This window comes from Myotis nattereri (assembly GCF_964212035.1).
Source record: "Myotis nattereri genome assembly, chromosome: 3".
Classification (NCBI taxonomy): Eukaryota; Metazoa; Chordata; class Mammalia; order Chiroptera; family Vespertilionidae; genus Myotis; species Myotis nattereri.
Window position 1 is genome coordinate 56,860,904 of NC_138077.1, and position 18,747 is coordinate 56,879,650.

At 49.2% G+C, this 18,747-nt stretch overlaps 1 protein-coding gene across 2 annotated transcripts in view; it reads left to right on the top strand.

Annotated features, from left to right (window-relative positions):
* Positions 1-18,747, top strand: part of MYLK (myosin light chain kinase) — a gene marked incomplete at its 5' end in the record, with an annotated part of 113,526 nt that overhangs the window by 91,844 nt on the left and 2,935 nt on the right. For both annotated transcript variants that reach the window (XM_081085427.1, XM_081085426.1), the window contains 4 exons: positions 5,886-6,038; positions 8,670-8,793; positions 15,116-15,245; positions 16,824-16,955. In XM_081085427.1, the coding sequence (XP_080941553.1) occupies positions 5,886-6,038; positions 8,670-8,793; positions 15,116-15,245; positions 16,824-16,955 (539 nt within the window). The remainder of the gene's footprint in view (positions 1-5,885; positions 6,039-8,669; positions 8,794-15,115; positions 15,246-16,823; positions 16,956-18,747) is intronic.

The following is an 18,747-nucleotide window of genomic DNA, read 5'->3' on the forward strand; positions in this document are numbered from 1 at the left end:
CTCTCTTTGGAGCTTGGTTGTCTGTCTGGCAGTTCCTGTCGAGCCACCTTCTGCATGTGTACCAGAGAACCTCCTCCCCACCCCTCCATCTCCTTTCTGAGGCCAAGGAGAGATGGGGAGGCCGGGGAGTTGGGGGACAGGTGATAACATTTATTATTATTTAAAATAATAACATTTATTATTTATGAGTGCCTCTTAAGCAACCAGTGCTGCCTGCTGTCTTTGTAGGTTGCTCTGACTTTGTTGGAGGGACTCCTCAAGCCCCGGGAGAGGTCAGGGCAGAGCCGGCCCTGGTGCTGGACACCTGGTCCCCTGCCTGCCTGGCTTTTCCAGGCAGAGTAGAGATGCAGCAGGCAGGGCTATGGGGTCCCTACCCTCTCACCCCTGTTCTGAAGAGAGAGAGTCTATTTTTTGAATCTCCTGGAGACTCTTCTTGTGTTAGAAAAACCTACTTGATTTCTGGCAGGAAAGTGAGGACGGGGTGCTCTAGGCCACACTTCCATGTGGAAGAACTTCTAAGCCCCGCCTTTTCTCTAAGACCTTCCTCTCCTGCGTCCCTGCCCTCTGTTCCTGAGCACTTGGCCTGCAGGGGCACCACCCCTCTGTGCCCAGCCCTCATCCTACTACAGCATTCCTTCTCTCTCCCTGCCCTCAAACCAGGGTAAAGAGCAGCTACTGCTCTGCTTTCTCCTCCCAACCATCCTCCTGAAGGGGCAGTGAGAGACTTCCCATTTCTGCTCATTTGTTGAGCACCCGCCATGAGAGAGAGCCAGAGTCAACCCCATCAGAGTCTAACTTCTGGGGACAGCAGGTGATGAACGGGGGCGAAGTGCCAGGGCCCAAGCATCAGGCACGTACTCAGACTTGGGTTTGTTTGAATGCAGGGCTTTTCAGAAGGATGCAGTGGCCCCACCCAGGGCAGCCCTCCTCTTCGCCGCTGAGCCAGACATCTCTCTGAGTCCAGCTCCGTGGGTACCCTATGCCCACACCAGGCCCAGCCACCACCTGCAGGTTCTTGGGTGGTGTTTAGCATGACTAAACCCCAGCTCTCTGCTTCCTAGGCCACTGCACAATAGGATACCCAGCTCTTCCTGTGGGACCTGCCCACCCTCACAGTTCTCTCACCACACTTCAGTATTTGAAGGCTAAAATGGGATCAAAGGCGAACTCGTCCTAAGCAATCAGTAGTTCTGCTAGCAGATGTGTGGTCTCCTTAGCTGGCCGTTCATGCAGCCAGCCGGTCATCTGCTGCTTGAAAAACACCATGGGGAAAGTGTAGTCCAAGAAGCACTTCTCTTTGTTCAAGAAAGGGTTCACGCCCTAACCGGTTTTGCTCAGTGGATAGAGCGTCGGCCTGCGGACTCAAGGGTCCTGGGTTAGATTCCGGTCAAGGGCATGCACCTTGGTTGCGGGCACATCCCCAGTAGGGAGTGTGCAGGAGGCAGCTGATCGATGTTTCTCTCTCATCGATGTTTCTAGCTCTCTATCCCTCTCCCTTCCTCTCTGTAAAAAAATCAATAAAATATATTTTTTTTTTAAAAAGAAATGGTTCACCTTTCTCCTGCCTTTCTGCCCTGAGAGCAGAACAGACCTTGCGTCAGATTCCCTGGGCAGAGTTTGGCTGCAGTGAGGTATTAGACATTAGAACATCCTGCAGTACTGACCATTGGACTCATCAGCACAAAGACTAACATTTGTCCATGAAAAATGAACATGAAGACTCTGTATTCACTGATGAAAGGCCATTTTAAGTGAGGAAAAGAGCATCCAAGAACTTGCCCACACTAATAACCATTTTGTGAAACCCAGATGAATCCTTTGGTTAAGTTGGGGAGGAAAAATATTTTCCTCTGCCCTTTTAGGTTCAGTAGTGGGGGCCTGCAAATCAAACAAAAGACAGATTAACAGGAGGAAAAAAACAGATTTGACTATGTACATATGCATAAGAGATAAAGAAATGTGACTCGAGGAGGCATTTAGGGTCTGAAGCTTATGTACTGTTTTAACGAAGAGCGATAAATTGGAGAGAAGTCATTAGACCAGAGAAAAGGGTCTGGGCAAGGCTTCTGGAGGGGTTAAGTTGTTAGAAGATCCTAGGAAAGGTATGGTCAATAAGGATTGTTTCGCAAGTTTGTTATGCAAATTTGTTATGCTTATAAGAGTCTCCTCCTCTACAAATGGAAATGTGTATCACCTTAACAAAGAGAAATTTATGTCCTGCTTTTAGACAGAAAGAGAGAGGGCAGAGAGCTAATTGCCTTCGGCTCAAGACAATCCTTATGCCATATTTGGGATCAATTAAAAACTAGGCAAGACTAGGAAGAGAGGTGAGTGGCTGAGTTTTAATGCTACGATTATTCTGTTTGTTATTGGGTTAATTTTTTAATCAAATGATGCTTGATCCTTATGTAAATCCTGGCAACAAAGTAAAAGTTCAAAGAAAGTTTTAAAAAATCTGTAAAATCCCACCACCCAGAAATAGCATTACTAAAATTAGAACACTCTCTTTGTTACCACGCTCTGCATAAATACCATGTTTTATTTTAGAGACACACTCTTTAATAGGGGAGATGCTGGGGGAGCTCAGGCAGGCGAGGAGCCAGCTGGGGCTCAGGGTATTTCAGATGGATGGGCTGCCAGGAAGGAGGAGCGCCAGAGGCCAGAGGTGAGGAGGCTCTCCCTGGCTGTGAGCATTACAGAGATTAAGGCCTGTCTTTGCAGGATTACAGCTCCTAATTAGGAAGAGAGGTTTACAGAAGGGGGCCTTTCAGCATTCCACAGCTGGGTTGTTTGCTTTTTCTGCAATCTTTTGGAGTGCTGAAGGACTCCACCCCCCCCCCCCCCCTTCTGTTTCAAATGGAAAATGTCAAAGCAGAAAGAAGCAGGTGGCTGGCAAGCAAGCGTTGGGCTGCTTCTTGGTGGGCCTAACTGAGGTCTGCGAAAGAACACAACTTCAGTGGAGTAAATGTGAAGGTGGAAATGACTTTATTGAACGATTCGTAAATCAGGCAACATCCCATCTAGTAAATAGAGAGATGCTCCCAGCATCAGTAGGAAATGGAAGGGGTTATGGGCAAAAGGAGTTCTAGCAAAAGGAGAGAAAGGATTATTTCAGGCTTGGACTTTTTCTGTGGGGAGGGGAGAGGGGTGGAAAGGGACTAGCAGAGTTTTGTTGTGCAGATGACCTCCCTAGGGCTAATCAGGGAGTTTCAGATTGACTAACGATTACATTTCTGGAAGAGGTTGAAGTTACAATTTAATCTTGGTTTGATGTTGTGAGAGCAAATGACTCCATCTTGGGCCTGTTACTCCTTTTTTTAAGAGCTCACAGGGGATGGCAGGGATGGGAAAGCTTGGAGCGCCTGGGAAGTGTAGGCCAGCACCCTTGATGTATAAAAGGGGAAACTGGGGCCCAGAGCAGGAAGGGAGTGGCATGTAACAGCGTAGATTCGGGGATCGATAAGCTCCCACCCTTCCCCCACTGTTACGTGACCGAGAAGGATGATCTATCTCCATGCATTCTTAAAACATAAATCAGAGACTGAGACACTTTAATGCCATCTATAAAAATCTGTTATTCAAAAACGCAAGTCTGTTGATTAGGGTGAGATAATTCACATTACCAAAGCTTGCTTCTCCTCACAAGGGCCTTACCAGAGGGTTCCTTCCATGCCAGCGCTTCCTCACAGTATGTCAGTGGGTTTTGTTTTACAAAACTTCATTCTCAGGTGCAGGTGTATCTCAGGGGCTGAGGGCCTTGAATGCTGAAACAGCCCCAGAAGGGTTTGTGTGATTATGACGAGGGGCTCCTAAGGATTTGGGAGACTGAATCTAGTGAAGCCTTAACTTGGGAAGTTGATGGCAGGAATGGCCCAGATTCATCTCGTGGGGTTCAGGGGTCAGGGCTACCTAATTTGTGGGGCCCAGTACAAAATTTAAAGGTGGGGTGAGTTGTCCAAACACTAAGAATCTCCAGATAACAGTAGCAGAATATTAAACCAAGGGGTGGGGGGCATCAAAGGGTGGGGCCCTGTGCAACCTTGAGGCCGCCCTAGATCAGGGTGAATGGGGAGTGGATGCGTGGTGTGACAATGAAGTCCTCAGAGGTGAGCGGAGAGGCCATTGAGCCATAAAGCTGTTCTATTCTTCCTTGAGATTTTACCGTCCGAATTTTATCTGGATTAAGCTATGGGTAAATGAGTCATTCCTGAGATCACAGACTGGGGAGGCAGTGGGATGAACTGTCTACAGAAGAAGGGGAACATCGTGGTCATGGGTCCAGCACTTCCTGTAGACCAGGCCTCGTGCAGGTCCCTGCACTACCATTTCCTTCATGTTCATGGAAAGGTCTGTATAAAGTTGCAGGTAAGATTCAGGCTCTAGAGACAGATGCTGTCACCAGACCCAAGTTCCTGTGCCCGATGCTTCGAATGGCAAAACTCAAAACATCAGAGTTTGGAGTAAGGAAAGGTTTATTGATCGAGAAGGCGGCAACAGAGAAGGTGGGAGACTTAGCAATGCCTCAGAACCATCTTGCTCGGTGGACTAGGTTAAGGGTTTTTAAGGAGCTTGGGGGAACACGTGTGCGGAAGCGCTGGTGGGGCAGGTGTTGACGTAAGACCTTGGAACTCGGCCGTTTATGGTGAGGGGCTTCTTCACTGCATCTCCTGGACAGCGGGCCCTTTGCTCTGAAGGGTGTGGCATTCAGGTTCCGGTTACGTTCCAGTCCTTTGGTTCCGTGTGTGACTGGTGGGCCGGGGAGACTTTGGGTCCAGGTCCAGCTGGAGGCGGAAGTTCTTTTCTCTGCGCGTGCTTCGGCTGCGTGACATTGGGGTTTTGGTCTGTTGTCTCTGAAAAGTAACTCACGTCTTGTTAAACAGGATAGGACTGTTTTGAACAGGTTCTGCGTTTGCAACACCCGGGTTCAGATCTCACTGGCTGTGAATCCTTGGGCAAGTTCCTTACCCCCCCCCCCCCCCGCCTCAGTTTCCTCATCTGCGAAACTAATGAGTTACCTGCACGATAGGGTGATGTGAAGGTTGAATGAGTTCATCTCTTTGTCCAGTGCCTGGCACATGCCCTAGTGAGTATTTGCTGCCATGACGGTGGTGATGGAGAAGGGGAAGGAGGGAGGGAGAAGTGGAGGCAGTGACCACTCTGGTTAAGTAGTAGGTTCTCCTTCCAGAAGAGGAGTCTGTGACAGAGTGCTGAGGGGATGTCCACGGTCACCCAATGAACAGGCATGCCCTTTCCCCCACCGCGGGGCCGCTGTGGGAGCCTTCTGGTTTGGCCTCAATGCCTCAGGGCACTGAACTTGAGTGTAGGTGGGTCACCAAGCCCACATTGCTGATTCCATGTCCACCATCCATCTATCCACACATCCTTGCTGAGCACCGTGTGTGCTGGGCCCTCTGGGTGCTGATAGGAGCAGGGCAGGTGGGTGCAGTAATGGCTGCTCTCTACCATGTGACCATCGTGGGAGGGGCAGGAACACAGGGACCTTGCAGAGGTTCTGTGGGGAGGAGTTCTGGCCTGGGCCTGGGGGAGAATAGAAGATAGGGAGGAGGTGTCCTGCTGTGTACTGTGTAAACGGAAGTACATTCCTTCGGCCTCAGCCTCACAGGCAGGAAGTGTCCAGAGACACCCCAAAATACAGTGAGCACTGAGAAGAGGCGGGGCCACTAAAGCCTGGAGAGCCACATCCTCTCTTATTTCCCCAGGCGGGAGGAGAGGCAGGCACAAGGGCGTTTGGGGGTGCAGGGCTTTGCCGGCTCTCACCTTTGACCTCAGCACTCACTTGGGGGAATCATCTCATCCTACTCTCCTTCTCCCCCTCACTCTCATCCCTCACCCCCAGTTCATCTGCTCTCCTGCTCTTCTCCCAGGGTCAGTGGACTTTCCCCCTTCATGGGTGACAACGATAACGAAACCTTGGCCAACGTTACCTCAGCCACCTGGGACTTCGACGACGAGGCCTTCGATGAGATCTCCGATGACGCCAAGGATTTTATCAGCAACTTGCTGAAGAAGGATATGAAGTAATGAGCTGAGATTTCCATCTTTTCAGCTTCCCCAGGCCCTGGACTGGTGTCTGGAGGCAGGGAGTTCCTGTGCCTGTCGTGGGTCCCTCACCTGGAGGGAGGGTGGGCATTGTGCATGTGGGGGTGGGGAGGGAAGGGTCTTCCTAGGCCCCTGCTCCCCTGTGCCGGACACTCCACTCGGCTTGAAGAGCACCAAGACCTCACATGAAAAGCAACCCTTAGCCAGGGGTTGCAGGGAGAGTGGCTGCTTGTGCATGAAGAGTGACGGCCCCTTTTATTTTCCCTGTCCGGTCGTGGTCTGGGGAAGCCCTGCTGGAACCTCGGCCTTCTTCAGGGTTGCACAGCGTGTCCTATCTGTGGGTCCTGACTGTACCTCCAGGCCATTCTGGTTTGGTGGTTTTTATATCTAAATTATTTAAGACAGTGGTTCTCAACCTTCTGGCCCTTTAAATACAGTTCCTCATGTTGTGACCCAACCATAAAATTATTTTCGTTGCTACTTCATAACTGTAATGTTGCTACTGTTAGGAATCGTAATGTAAATATCTGATATGCAGGATGATCTTAGGCGACCCCTGTGAAAGGGTCGTTCGACCGCCAAAGGGGTCGCGACCCACAGGTTGAGAACCGCTGATTAAAGAACTCCCTGCCTGAATATGGCCAGGCACCGTTCCCACTGCCCAAAGTTACGGGGCTCAGCCCTCTCCCAGCTCCATCTCTGTCCCTATAACAGTGCAGACACTGAGGTTCCCCACCTCCACCTTCTAGGGCTGCCTGGGGCTGCCCACGTGGTTTGTGGATGAATCTACAAAACACTTGTGAAAAGGGGGGCCGCTGTGGTGTGTGCAGTTGTATAGGAAGAGGCTGTGAGGAAAGGTCAGACATACAAGGCACTCAGTGTTTCATTGAAAGACTGGAGGTTGACGTTGCCTAGGAGGTGAGGTTGGAGGAGGCCTTGGATGTGGCAGACAGAATTCATCGATGAGAACTCACTTGGTGAGGGGAACCAGCTAAACCAAGTCAGGAAGGTGAGAGGGGCTACGTGTGTGGGGGGGAGAGATGGCTCACCCCAAGGGAAGGGAATAGTGGGGGTTCTGTTGAGGGCAACTGGCCAGTTGGGCTCCACACCCCCTCTGTAAACAGGTGGCCAGAGGATGCAGGGCCGAGGAACTGTCTTTGGCAATAAGAAGCAGTTATAAGCTTGGCCCAAGAAGGGTAGTGTTGAAATAGGCGGTGTGACAGAGGATGAGAACGGGAGGGGCAGCCCACCTCCAGGGCAGGCAGGAGGCTCTGCAATCTCAGGTGCCTGCCTGAGCAGGATTCCCCCAGAGCAAGTGGATGATCTTACTCCCCACCCCCTCGCCACCCCCTCCCCTGCAAGCCCTGCCTGGGACAGGAGAGTGCGGTTGCTAAAGGAGCAGCGTTGTGGCGCTCTTTTTAGCGACCTCAGGGCCGACTTCTCCAGAGGCTGTGCTCCACACTCCTTGGCAGTGAGGTCTTCACATTTTTCTGTCCGGTCTTTGTATTAGAACAGGAACACCCTAAGGAGAAGCTGCATGTTGGGAGGGGCCTAGAGTCCCTTCGGTGTGGTGGGAGGGGTCCCCCCTCCCAAGGTGTCCCAGGGAGATGCACACCTCTTTCCCAATAACTGGTCCAAGGACGGCTTCATTCACTGAGGGTTTGGTAAAGGAGGTGTTATGTGTATATTTTATTTTCTCATCAGACCTTGAATTTATTCAATGAGCTGTGTTGGCCCCTCTGTGCTCATAAAATGCCCTCACCTAAGCACTGATTTCAAATAGACCAAGACACTAGATTCCCATGAACTCTCAAACTTAGCACGTCTCTTCAACCAGAAGTCTTCACCAAGCAGCACTTTTTAAAATGTTTTCCTGTTATAAAAGAAATACATGTAAATTATAGAAAATTTGAATATAAGAAATTAAGATAATTCATAGTCCCCTTATCTAAAAATCAGTACACTTGGCTACACTTAGCAAATTTACTTATACTCGTTTTTCTACGTATGTTAACATTTGGTTCTTTGGGCTTTATTAGTCCTATTACAATTAAGGTGAAATATTTCTAGATTCCCAGAGCTTTCAGAAAGAGTAAACGAGTTTCAGTGTGGTTCTAAGGTTGTCATAATGCATAGGTTGTCGGTAGGACATAACTCTTTGAGTTTTAACAGGAAAAAGCTGATATTCAACCTCAACATGAGACATGAGAGTTTAGGAATTCTCAGAGATTTGGGCCTAATCTCTGAGGCAGAGAGGTGGGAGGATTGGGCTTCCATAGCCCCCAGCTCCCATGTGACCAGCAGACTGATCCCACTCTACAATGTGGTGCCAGCCATTCCAGACACACCTGCCCTCCCGCACTTGCCCTTCAGGTTATGAGACTCCAGTTGCTTACTTGAAGGTTAGGCCTTCTTTACTCTGACCTATTCTGCATCCAGTCTGTAACCCAGACCAAGAGAGGAAGACCTGGTCATGGTGGACGGACTAGGAGCAGATGCCCTGGGCTCTGCCCTGTGTGACTGGGGACAGGCACCCTCCCATTTCTGATCTCACAGCGGTCTCTGAGTCCCCTCCTGCTGAGAAATCTTCTGATCTCTGCCTCTATCAGAAACCGCCTGGACTGCACCCAGTGCCTTCAGCATCCGTGGCTAATGAAGGACACCAAGACCATGGAGGCCAAGAAACTCTCCAAGGACCGGATGAAGAAGTACATGGCCAGAAGGAAATGGCAGGTAATGAGATGCTCACTCTGGACTGGAATGTTGCTTCTCCTATTTGCTTTTCAAGCCATCCTCATTCCCAACTTGCCCCAGCCTCACTCCAACAATGTTTAAATCTTTTTCTGAAATAGTCTGGGACCAAGACTGGCATTTTGTGTCCTCAGGGCTAGGGATATGCACCTTTAGGACTATTCGGCAACCATAAAAGATGTGGTCTCCTTAAAGGCAATGTGATGGTATAAAATTTCTTTGCGATGAAGGGGGAGAGCACATGACCTACAAAGAGAGACGTGGCCCCACCCTCCAGGAATATTGTATGTTACTAGCTACGTGTCTTTAGGCAAGTGACTTACCCTTGTGGTGCCTTTGTTTTCTCATCTGTAAAGTAGGGATAATAGTGGTACCAATATCGCAGCCCTGCTATGAGAATTATATGATTCTAGAGGCCCAGTGCATGAAATTCGTGCACTTGGGGGAATGGGTTCCTCAGCCCGGCCTGTGCCCTCTTGCAGTCCGGGAGTCCTTAGGAGATGTCCAACTGCTGGCTTAGGCCCGCTCCCCCTGCAGGCCTAAACCAGCAGTCGGACATACTTAGTGCTGCCGTGGAGGTGGGAGAGGCTTCTGACACCGCCGCTGTGCTCACCAGTCCTGAGCTCGGCTCAGGGCTTCTGGCTGAGTGGCGCTCCCCTGTGGGAGGTACACTGACCACCAGGGGGCAGCTCCTGCATTGAGCATCTTCCCCTTGGTGGTCAGTGTGCATCGTAGTGACCGGTCATTCGGCCGTTCAGTCGATTTTCATATTAGCCTTTTATTAAATAGGATAATCTTCATCTGGCCTTTAGCACAGTGCCTGCTACATAGCATGTGTTCAAAAATGACACTAGTAGCTCATATGGCTCTGTGCTAGAGAAATTCAGAGCACTTTCTATACATCAAGTCTTTTAATCCTTGATTAATGTTATCTCCACTTTTCAAGGGCAGAGAAAGGTTAGGAAAGTCGCCCAGGATCACTTAGCTAGTCAGTGGGAAAGGCAGGATTCTAACCCAGAGCCTGGCTCCAAAGCACACAGTCTTAACAACAACACAAAATTGCCTTCGATTTTAGCAGATGGATAAAACCATATCCGAAACCACAGAGAACTTATCATCATCTACTGTATTGTTTTACTCTCACTGTTAGTGTGATAAAATTCCCGGGCTACGGGAGGGGGCCTGCATTCTATACTCATGGAACGTATACTGTAGTGGAGGGACTGAAGCAAATAGACATAAAAGGACATAACACCCAGCAAGAATTATAAACTATCGGTATAGCTCTCCATACCATATATGTGAGTGCGGACAAGAGAATGGAGCCAGCCGCTGCCCGAGCCGGAGCACAGAGGGGGTGACAGCATAGACGGAGGAGAAAGGCACATAGGCTGAACCTCCGGGTTACACTGACCTGAAAGGAGCCGTCTGTTCGCTGGGCAGTCAGGCACCTGGGCATTTAGACCTGCCTGTGGCAGAGAAAAAGGAACCATTGTTTTAGGGGCAACTGGGACACTGGTCATCTGCTACACGGGATGACTGAACAGTTCCCTCAGAAACCACACTCCCCACAGAGGCAGGGGAGGGGCTTCAGGTGGGGGGTACAAGGGACTAGGAGTCGTGCTCCCCACAGCGGGAGTCAGTTCTTAATCCCCATGCCCACCCCACCCCATCCCCACTCCGTCTGAAGGGTTAGGTGAACCTGGCCACCCTCAAGTGCCAGGCAAGTTGAAAGACTGTGCTGCTCACCTTACCCTCCGGCGCTGTTAGCATCCAGTGAAATCGGAGTAGCACATATTCTTACAAACAAAACAAAGCAAGACGGGGCCACAAAAATCAAAGGTTGACTTTATTAATGGTCCTGTGGCCAACAGATCTCAAAGAAATAGTGGGATCTCTGGGGCAGGCAGGTGCTGGGTGGGGTGGGGCAGTCCTCAGCGGTGGCACTGGGCTCTGCCTGCCGGGCTGCGGTTAAGGGGCAGCAGCTTCGCTGCAGGCTCTCTGGGAGCAGGCGCATCTGCTGTTGACACACCCACCCCGGGACAGGCGTGGAGAAGAGATAAGCAAATGGGAGAGGAAGCAAATGGAATTTTTTAGTCAAAGGGGTCAAGGAACCATTAATTTGCTGGTATTTTAATCACTTAAAATTTTTCTCTTGTTTACACTGTTATTAGTCAGAGGGTTTTCTGGAAGTGAGGGGCAGAAGTTCTGGGAGAAAAGGGCAGAATTCAGAGAAGGAATTTTAAAGCCATATTTCAATATGGGTGGCAGCCTTTGGAAGTGATTTTCCCACAGACACAGTGGTTAGCCTTCACAGAAGTAGGCCACACAATCCCTTTTGACCCGTCTTGTCCCTCAAGCATAATATCACTGGTGACAGTTCGGCTCCATCTGACCATCTTATGTTACATTGCTCTCTTAGGAAAACGTTTTCGCATTTTTTATGTTAATTTTCACCTGAGGATATTTTTCTGTTGATTTTTAGAGAGAGTAGAAGGGAAGGGGAGAGACACAGAGAGAGAAACACTGACATGAGAGAGACACATTGATTGGTTGCCTCCCACACGGGCCCCGACGGGGGCCTGGAATCGAACCTGCAACTGAGGTACGTGCCCTTGACCAGAATCAAACCTGGAACCCTTCAGTCTGTGGGCCGACGCTCTATCCACTGAGCCAACCCGGCCAGGGCCATGTTCCCCACGTTTTTAACTCCAGGCACCAGCACCTTAGCTGTCCTGGAATAGGTTCCCCGTCAGAGCAGTGAGGTTCTGTGTGGTGGAGCAGGTGAGGTGGAGGGAAACGGGGGGGGGGGGGGGGTGGCGGGCTGTGGTGGAGGGAAAGGGCAAGCCCAGAACTTTCTACAGATGCCCAAGAGAAAATTCCTTGTTTTCATTCTCATGTGGTTTTCATGAGAGGCCCAGGAGGAAGGAAGCAACATGGAAACAGCCCTATACACTAGGCAACATGGGGATGGCTAATCATATTATTGACCTTAGAATAAAATTATTCTGAGAGAAGGTATATTCTTCCACTTATACCTAGAAGAATGTTTAAAAGCTAGTAGAGCCTTGAGGGTGGGCAAGTGGAACAGGATAACAGGGCTTTTGCATGCAAAACCAGAAACAAAAGACTAGGAGTTTGGAGGCCCAGGGACAACCATCTTTACTTTCTGGGAACCACGAAGACCCCAGCAGCACGGACCACAGCGCCACCAGGAGGAAAGCCTTGGGCATAGGATAGCACTGAGTACGCCTGGCAGTCACCTTGGATGTCATGCACGTCTCGGGAAACTCCGATCTGGGGCTGTTGGTGTATAAAGGGTCTCTGACTGCGGGCTGGCTCGTAGGTAACTAGCTTGCCCACCTGCCAGGGACTGTCGCAGCTTTAGCACTGACAGACCCTTATCCTGGAAAGCCCTCCGTCCTGGGCACGTGGGGCTGGTTAGTCACTCTCGCGGGCTCCCAGGGGAGGGGAGCTGCTGGCTCAGAGAGGCCCGTACAGAGCATGCCTGCGTGCAGCACAGGACCCAGCCTGGCCATTGCCCTCAAACAAGAAAAAGGCTTCCTCCAAACAAGGATGGAGTTTAGGGAATTGAAACGTTGCTGCCTTGATATTCCAAAAATTTCCTAAGGTCTTGATCAAGTAAAACAGCAACCAATTTTCAACTCAAAGGTATATACATATATAGTTCTTTTCCAGTTCCAACAAATAACTTCCTTACCAATTTTTTAAAATATGTTTTTTATTGATTTTAGAGAGAGAGGGAGGGAAGATAGAGAGATAAAAACATTGTGGAGAGAGAAACATTGATCAGCTGCCTCCTGCATGGCCCCTACTGGGGATTGAGCCCATAAACCGGGCATGTGCCCTGACCAGGAATTGAACCGGTGACCTCTTGGTTCATGGGTGGAATGCTCAACCACTGAGCCACATTGGCCTGGCCTATTTCCCCCCCCCATAAATGAGTTTCCAAAGATTGAATTATGGCATAGATTATTTTAAATGTTTTTTCTTATTAAGCACATATATCTCTCTCTGTTTTAGAAATCATATGTTATATCACTCCAACTAATGGAAAATTTTCCCGTGTATGGTCTATTTGTTAATGTGAATTTGCCGCCTCCTCGGAAATATCGTAACTCCTTTGTTTGCCTTGTTCTGGTAACTTCATGTTAGTCATCTTGTTAATAGACGAGGAAAGACTTCATTATTCCACACCATGGAAGTGAAGACCATCCTGGTGTTTGGAATTAGGGAGCCCAACTGCTCAGGGGGGTGTTTCCTGCTACATATTCTTGAACATGAGTCCTAGTCTTCGGTGGAAGAGTAGAGCTACAGGGAGATTTGGATCTTCTGGTTCAAGGACATGAGGCCCAGAGAAGGGAACAAACTTTCAAAAGGTCACATAGTAATCAGTGGTTCAAGAACTAGCCAGTCCCTTCTTGGGAATGAACTCTCTGCATTTAGAGACTCCTGGTGAGGGCAGACCTGTCTGCATTGGATAAAGGATGCAGGGAGAGGAGAAGGAAGGGCAGGCTCTGAGAATCTGGCCAGCTAGGAAGCAGCTTGGCCTGATGTTAACTATATGGATGGCTGCCTGTCTCTCGCACGTTCCTGAGGCCAGAGTCAGCTCCCCCGGGAAGAGCTGGGTCTCTCAACACTCTCGCCAGCACATCAGACAGATCAATGTGGCAGCCTCCTCCAGAAGAGCAGGCGAGATTGCCAAATGGTCTCGTTCTCTGCAGGGCCATAGTGCCTCTGCACAGAGCTGTTACTCCATCATCGTCTCTCACCTGCTTCCCCCACCTATCACCTCCCCCCGGGGCTTCCTGGGTTCTGTTCAGAGTGACCCAGTTTCACCGCGGCGACAGAGGGCCAGAAGCATGCCAACACCAACAGTGATGTATTTGAGAGGGTGGATGGGCAGAGGACAGAGCAAGATGGCAAGATGGAATGTCTGTCCAAAGTGCATGAAACAGTCTGCAACACCGGTGGCATGTGACAAGAGAAAGTGATCATGGCCACAGCCACAGGCCACTGCTTAAACCACACATACACACACACACACTTTTCTATATGATTCCCTAGTGGCCTGAAATTCTTTACTTTGGAAATAATGCTTTTCCTGAAGCATACTGGCTTTCCAGTTAGTCCAGAGTTGTGAGGCTTTGCTGAAATACCTGAATGTGTGACAGTAACTTGAGGGAAATGGCTTTGGCACAGTTTGAGGTCCAGTGGGTGAGTGGGAGCCCTTTGCTGGGGTCCTCCCTCTCTCGGCAGCCAGTCTGCGCCGACATCTGCTCTCTGGGTGCACAGCATCTGGGCGCCTGAAAAGATGCTTTGGGTGGAAGCAGTTGGTTACACTTTAGTTTCTTCTTAGTCTTCCCATTGACTTTAGAAAAGGAGTAAGAAACTTTAATTAAAGGTAAGAAACATAGATGCATTGTATGTTATTGGGGATTTCTTTGATCTAAATCCTATGCTTGGTAGGATTTTCACACTGCAGAGAAATTTGAATCTCAAGTCCTGGCTTCCTTTTCAGCAGAAATTCTGTCCACTCCCAAGGTGTCTCGACTCAGAAAAGCAAAGTGCCGTTGCTTTGCATCTCCCCGGTGTGCTTTTTGATGCCTGGGTGTACCCCAGGGGAGAGCACCCTCCAGAACTTCACTTGCATTCATAGACTTGTGCTGAGCCAGCCAGACTGTTTCCCAAAATCTCTTAAGTATCTGGATCAGCCACAGAGCTAAGTGAGACCTTGGAGTCTTGTCCAACCCCTCCTCATGCAGAGAAGGAAGCCAGCCCAGAGAGGGTAAGCGATTCACAGGAGGTCAATAGTGTGCTGCTTTCCCACTTGCATGAGGACCTGTGGGATCTGTAGTAATGATCCTCGTGACCAATTGCAATCCTGTCACTGGCATTGTTTTACGAGAAGCAGCCCTGCTGCGCCCCGTCAGCAATAAGTCTTTGGAGCTGTCTCAGCCTGCAGTTGCTTTATATAAACTCTCCCTTTTATGGGAGTTGGAGCACAGTATGAAAAGGGTTTTTGTCTCATGTTGACCTTGTTTAGTCACATTAACGCACACATCGGTTCCAGGCCCCATTCCATTCTCCGAACATCTTCTGACACACTGATAGTGCTGAGCAGACAAGGTCGGGCGCACTTCTCTGGCAGGACCTCGGCACTTGGGAGGCCCTCGTTCCACGGACAGCTGCCTCTGCTGGGCTGGGCTCTCCTCCCTGAGCCCCACTGCCCGGCAGGACCCAGGGGCACCGCCCGAGGCCAACCCCAGTGTCTGCTTTCCAGAAAACGGGCAATGCTGTGAGAGCCATTGGAAGACTGTCCTCTATGGCAATGATCTCAGGGCTCAGTGGCAGGAAGTCCTCAACAGGATCACCAACCAGCCCTCTCAACGCAGAAAAACTAGAATCGGAAGGTAAGGAGCTCCGGGAGGGTTTCCTCCTCCCGGGTGGTGAGGAAGGAAGGGCTGGGGGATGGAGGGGCATTTTGAGGAGTTTATTTTGGGGGTGGGCTGTTTTTCGTAATACAGTCTACAAGGATTAAATTCAGAACTACTTTTAGGTTATTCTGACAATAGTTACTAAGCCTAATTACTCTTTAATTATTTAACTTGGGTTTAACTATTTTCCCAAGTAAAGTTATTATTTGTCTACTAGAACTAGATAACCTCTACTGTTCTTTTTATGTTGTACATAAGACTTAGCAAAGATTTATTCAAAGCTCCCATTTTTCTCATTACAAAAGTACTACTTATATATTAAGCAAATATAAAACTTCAATCACATGTAGTTTACTTTTTCAAAATATCCTGTTCTTATTATTTTTAAAATATATTTTTATTGATTTCAGAGAGGAAGGGAGAGGGAGAGAGAGATAGAAACATCAATGATGAGAGAGAATCATTGATTAGCTGCCTCTTGCATGTCCCCCACTGGGGATGGAGCCCGAAGCCCAGGCTTATGCCTTGACTGGTAATTGAACCATGACCTCCTGGCTCATAGGTCAATGTTCTACCAGTGAGCCATGCCGGTCAGACAAAAATATTGTTTTTAGTCTGTGTTTTTCTTTGAGAGGAAAATTAATGTATATAGTCCATATTCATTTGGCATTTTTTAAAATACTGAAACGTGACTGGAAGGGCTGCTCCTCGAGATCCTCGGGGTAAGTTACTTGCCCTCGGAGACGTTGCCCCATCCATCTCCTCAGTGAATGCCTCTGCCTCTTCCTGCATCGGATTGATGCAGGGTCTGGCCCTTATCTTCTCAAGGTGCCTGCTTGGCCAGCGACACCCCTCCAGCCCCGCTGCCTGGTGCCATTGGTACCCAAAGGTGAGAAGCACAAAGGCAGAGTCATCGGCCAGGCCGCCTCCTGGGCTTCCTGATGTAGCTGGGGACAGAGTCCCTCCTGACCCACCCCTGCCACTCCCAGATGACCCACAACCAGCCTAAAGGGGAGGGATAGGATGCAGGAGCCCCTCCAAGTTCTAGCTTTCCCTGGACCAATCCCAGTCCGGGTCTGCTCTCATGCACCGTGGAGCAATGTAAGTGAGGACAACAGAACTGGCAAGTGGAAGAGGCCTCAAGGACCTGGTTCCTCCCTTCTCAGGAGCAGGGAAGGCCTGCTCTGCAGGGAGACCAGGAAGGCTGGTGTGGCTCAGTCCTTCTTAGGCACCCTCCACTGAATCCTGAGACAGATTGAAATATAGCCAAAATCCTTTTTGAAGATTATTTTTTTTTTCAATGTGTCAGTGTAAGGGAAGGGGGAGTCCAAACATTTCCCCAGTTTAGTCACAGTTTTCTCTTCTGCCAAACCACATGGCAGCTGGCCAACCTATCCCCAGGAGAAAGGTGCGCTGATGATTCAGTCCTCTAAGCTGCATTATTTGCTAAATTGGAGCTACTTTTTAAAAAAATTTAAAGTCAGCTTTTTTAAACTAAGGGAGAGGGAAGAACAAGGAGTGAAGGGGTGACCATGTCCTCTCCCCGTCTTCTAGGAGATGTCGCCCAAGCTTTCCTGGAGGCTGTTGCTGAGGAAAAGCCCCATGTAAAACCCTATTTCTCTAAGACCATTCGTGATTTAGAAGTCGTGGAGGGAAGTGCTGCTAGATTTGACTGCAAGATTGAAGGTAAGTTGTAGCTGTGACTACAAAAGGGGTTTGGGGGCTGCTGGGCCCCTACTGTGTGCCCTGGGCACGATGTCAGTTCTGGGAGCCTTTGGGTAAGCCAGGCTCTGAGGGAAACTGGGTCAGGAGGAGCTGGCCCAATGCCCCCACTCCACCCTGAAGGTTAGTGCCGTCAGTGACTTCCCAGGGGCAGATTTGACATTTCACTTACTTCCATCAGCCACTAAACCCGAGTTAAAGTGGTTTGTCATGGACGATAGTATGTGACCATGGAGCCTGCTTAATGAAATGAAGTTTCAAGTTCCTGGGGAACATGTGCCCCTAAAGGCTCTCAGAGGGAGGCTGGCCCGGAGCACGGGCTGTGGAGTCAGCAGCTCTGCTGTGAGGCCTGGGCAATGATCTGACTCTCTGAGCCTCAGGCCCTCACCTCTAAGATGATGTCTGATGTCCTGAGTGGCTCTGGGGATTCTTAGATGACATATGTGAAAAGAGAAACCTTTTAAGTCCTTTAAGGATGTGACGGAGTCAAAGGAAAAGTTGTGGGACTGATAAGAGCAGAGAGCATGCAGTGTGACTTCAAACGGAGGGAACCTGGGATCCAGACACCAGTGCCGTCTTCCTCATGCGTCGCTGCTGGCAGGACAATGTGGCAATAGAATCGTGAGCTGTTGCCGAAACCGGTTTGGCTCAGTGGATAGAGCGTCGGCCTGCGGACTGAAAGGTCGCAGGTTCGATTCCGGTCAAGGGCATGTAACTGGGTTGCGGGCACATCCCCAGTAGGAGATGTGCAGGAGGCAGCTGATCGATGTTTCTCTCTCATCGATGTTTCTAACTATCTCTCTCCCTTCCTCTCTGTAAAAAATCAATAAAATATATTTAAAAAAAGAAAAAAAGAAAAAAAAAGAATCGTGAGCTGTTGGAGCTCAAGGGACCTTAAGGGATCTTAGCATAGCACACGAGAAATTAGCAATGGTGGTGACACAAAGCATTTCAGTTTCCATAGACTGCAACATCCTAGAAAGATAAAGGGCAAAATAAGATTGGCTTCAAGTCAGTGACTGTCCTGTGCCAACCAGAGTGGAGGGTTATCTTCCATGTCAGTCTGACCAAACGAAGCACAGGTGTTCATCAAGCAACTTGCTCAAGACCTCACTGCCAAGGACAGCGGTTAGAACAAAACATTTTGTAAGATTCTCCAGCAATATGGCCACATAATGTCTTTTGGATAAAGTAACTCAAAGTTAGGAATGAAAAAACAGTTTTTCACCTGTGTCGTTGTATCAAAATGCCTTGTAAATGCCTTGCCCACCATAATCTTTCTTTTCATTCAATTCTTAAAATGTGATGTGCTGCCTTTGCTAGTGTGGAAAGGCTTAGGTTGGGGTTCTGCTGAACGCTCTGGGGCCACAGCCTGTGACTCACCATCACCATTGTCGTTGGGTCTTCCGAAGTTCTTTCCTTTCTTCTTTTTCTTCTTATATATACTTATTAATTTCAGAGAGGAAGAGAGAGGGAGAGGGAGATAGATATATCAATGACTAGAGAGAATCATTGATCAGCTGCCTCTTGCACGCCCCACACTGGAGATTGAGCCCACAACCAGGGCATGTGCCCTGACCGGGAATCGAACCCTGGCCTCCTGGTTCATAGGCTGACGCTCAACCACTGAGCCACTCCGGCAGGGCTCCTTTTACCATTTCAAAAAATTATTAGAACATAATGACTGTCATCTGTTTGGAATTATTTCTTTGGTATTTGCATAAGTCAGAATTATAATATACAGGGTGTGGCAAAA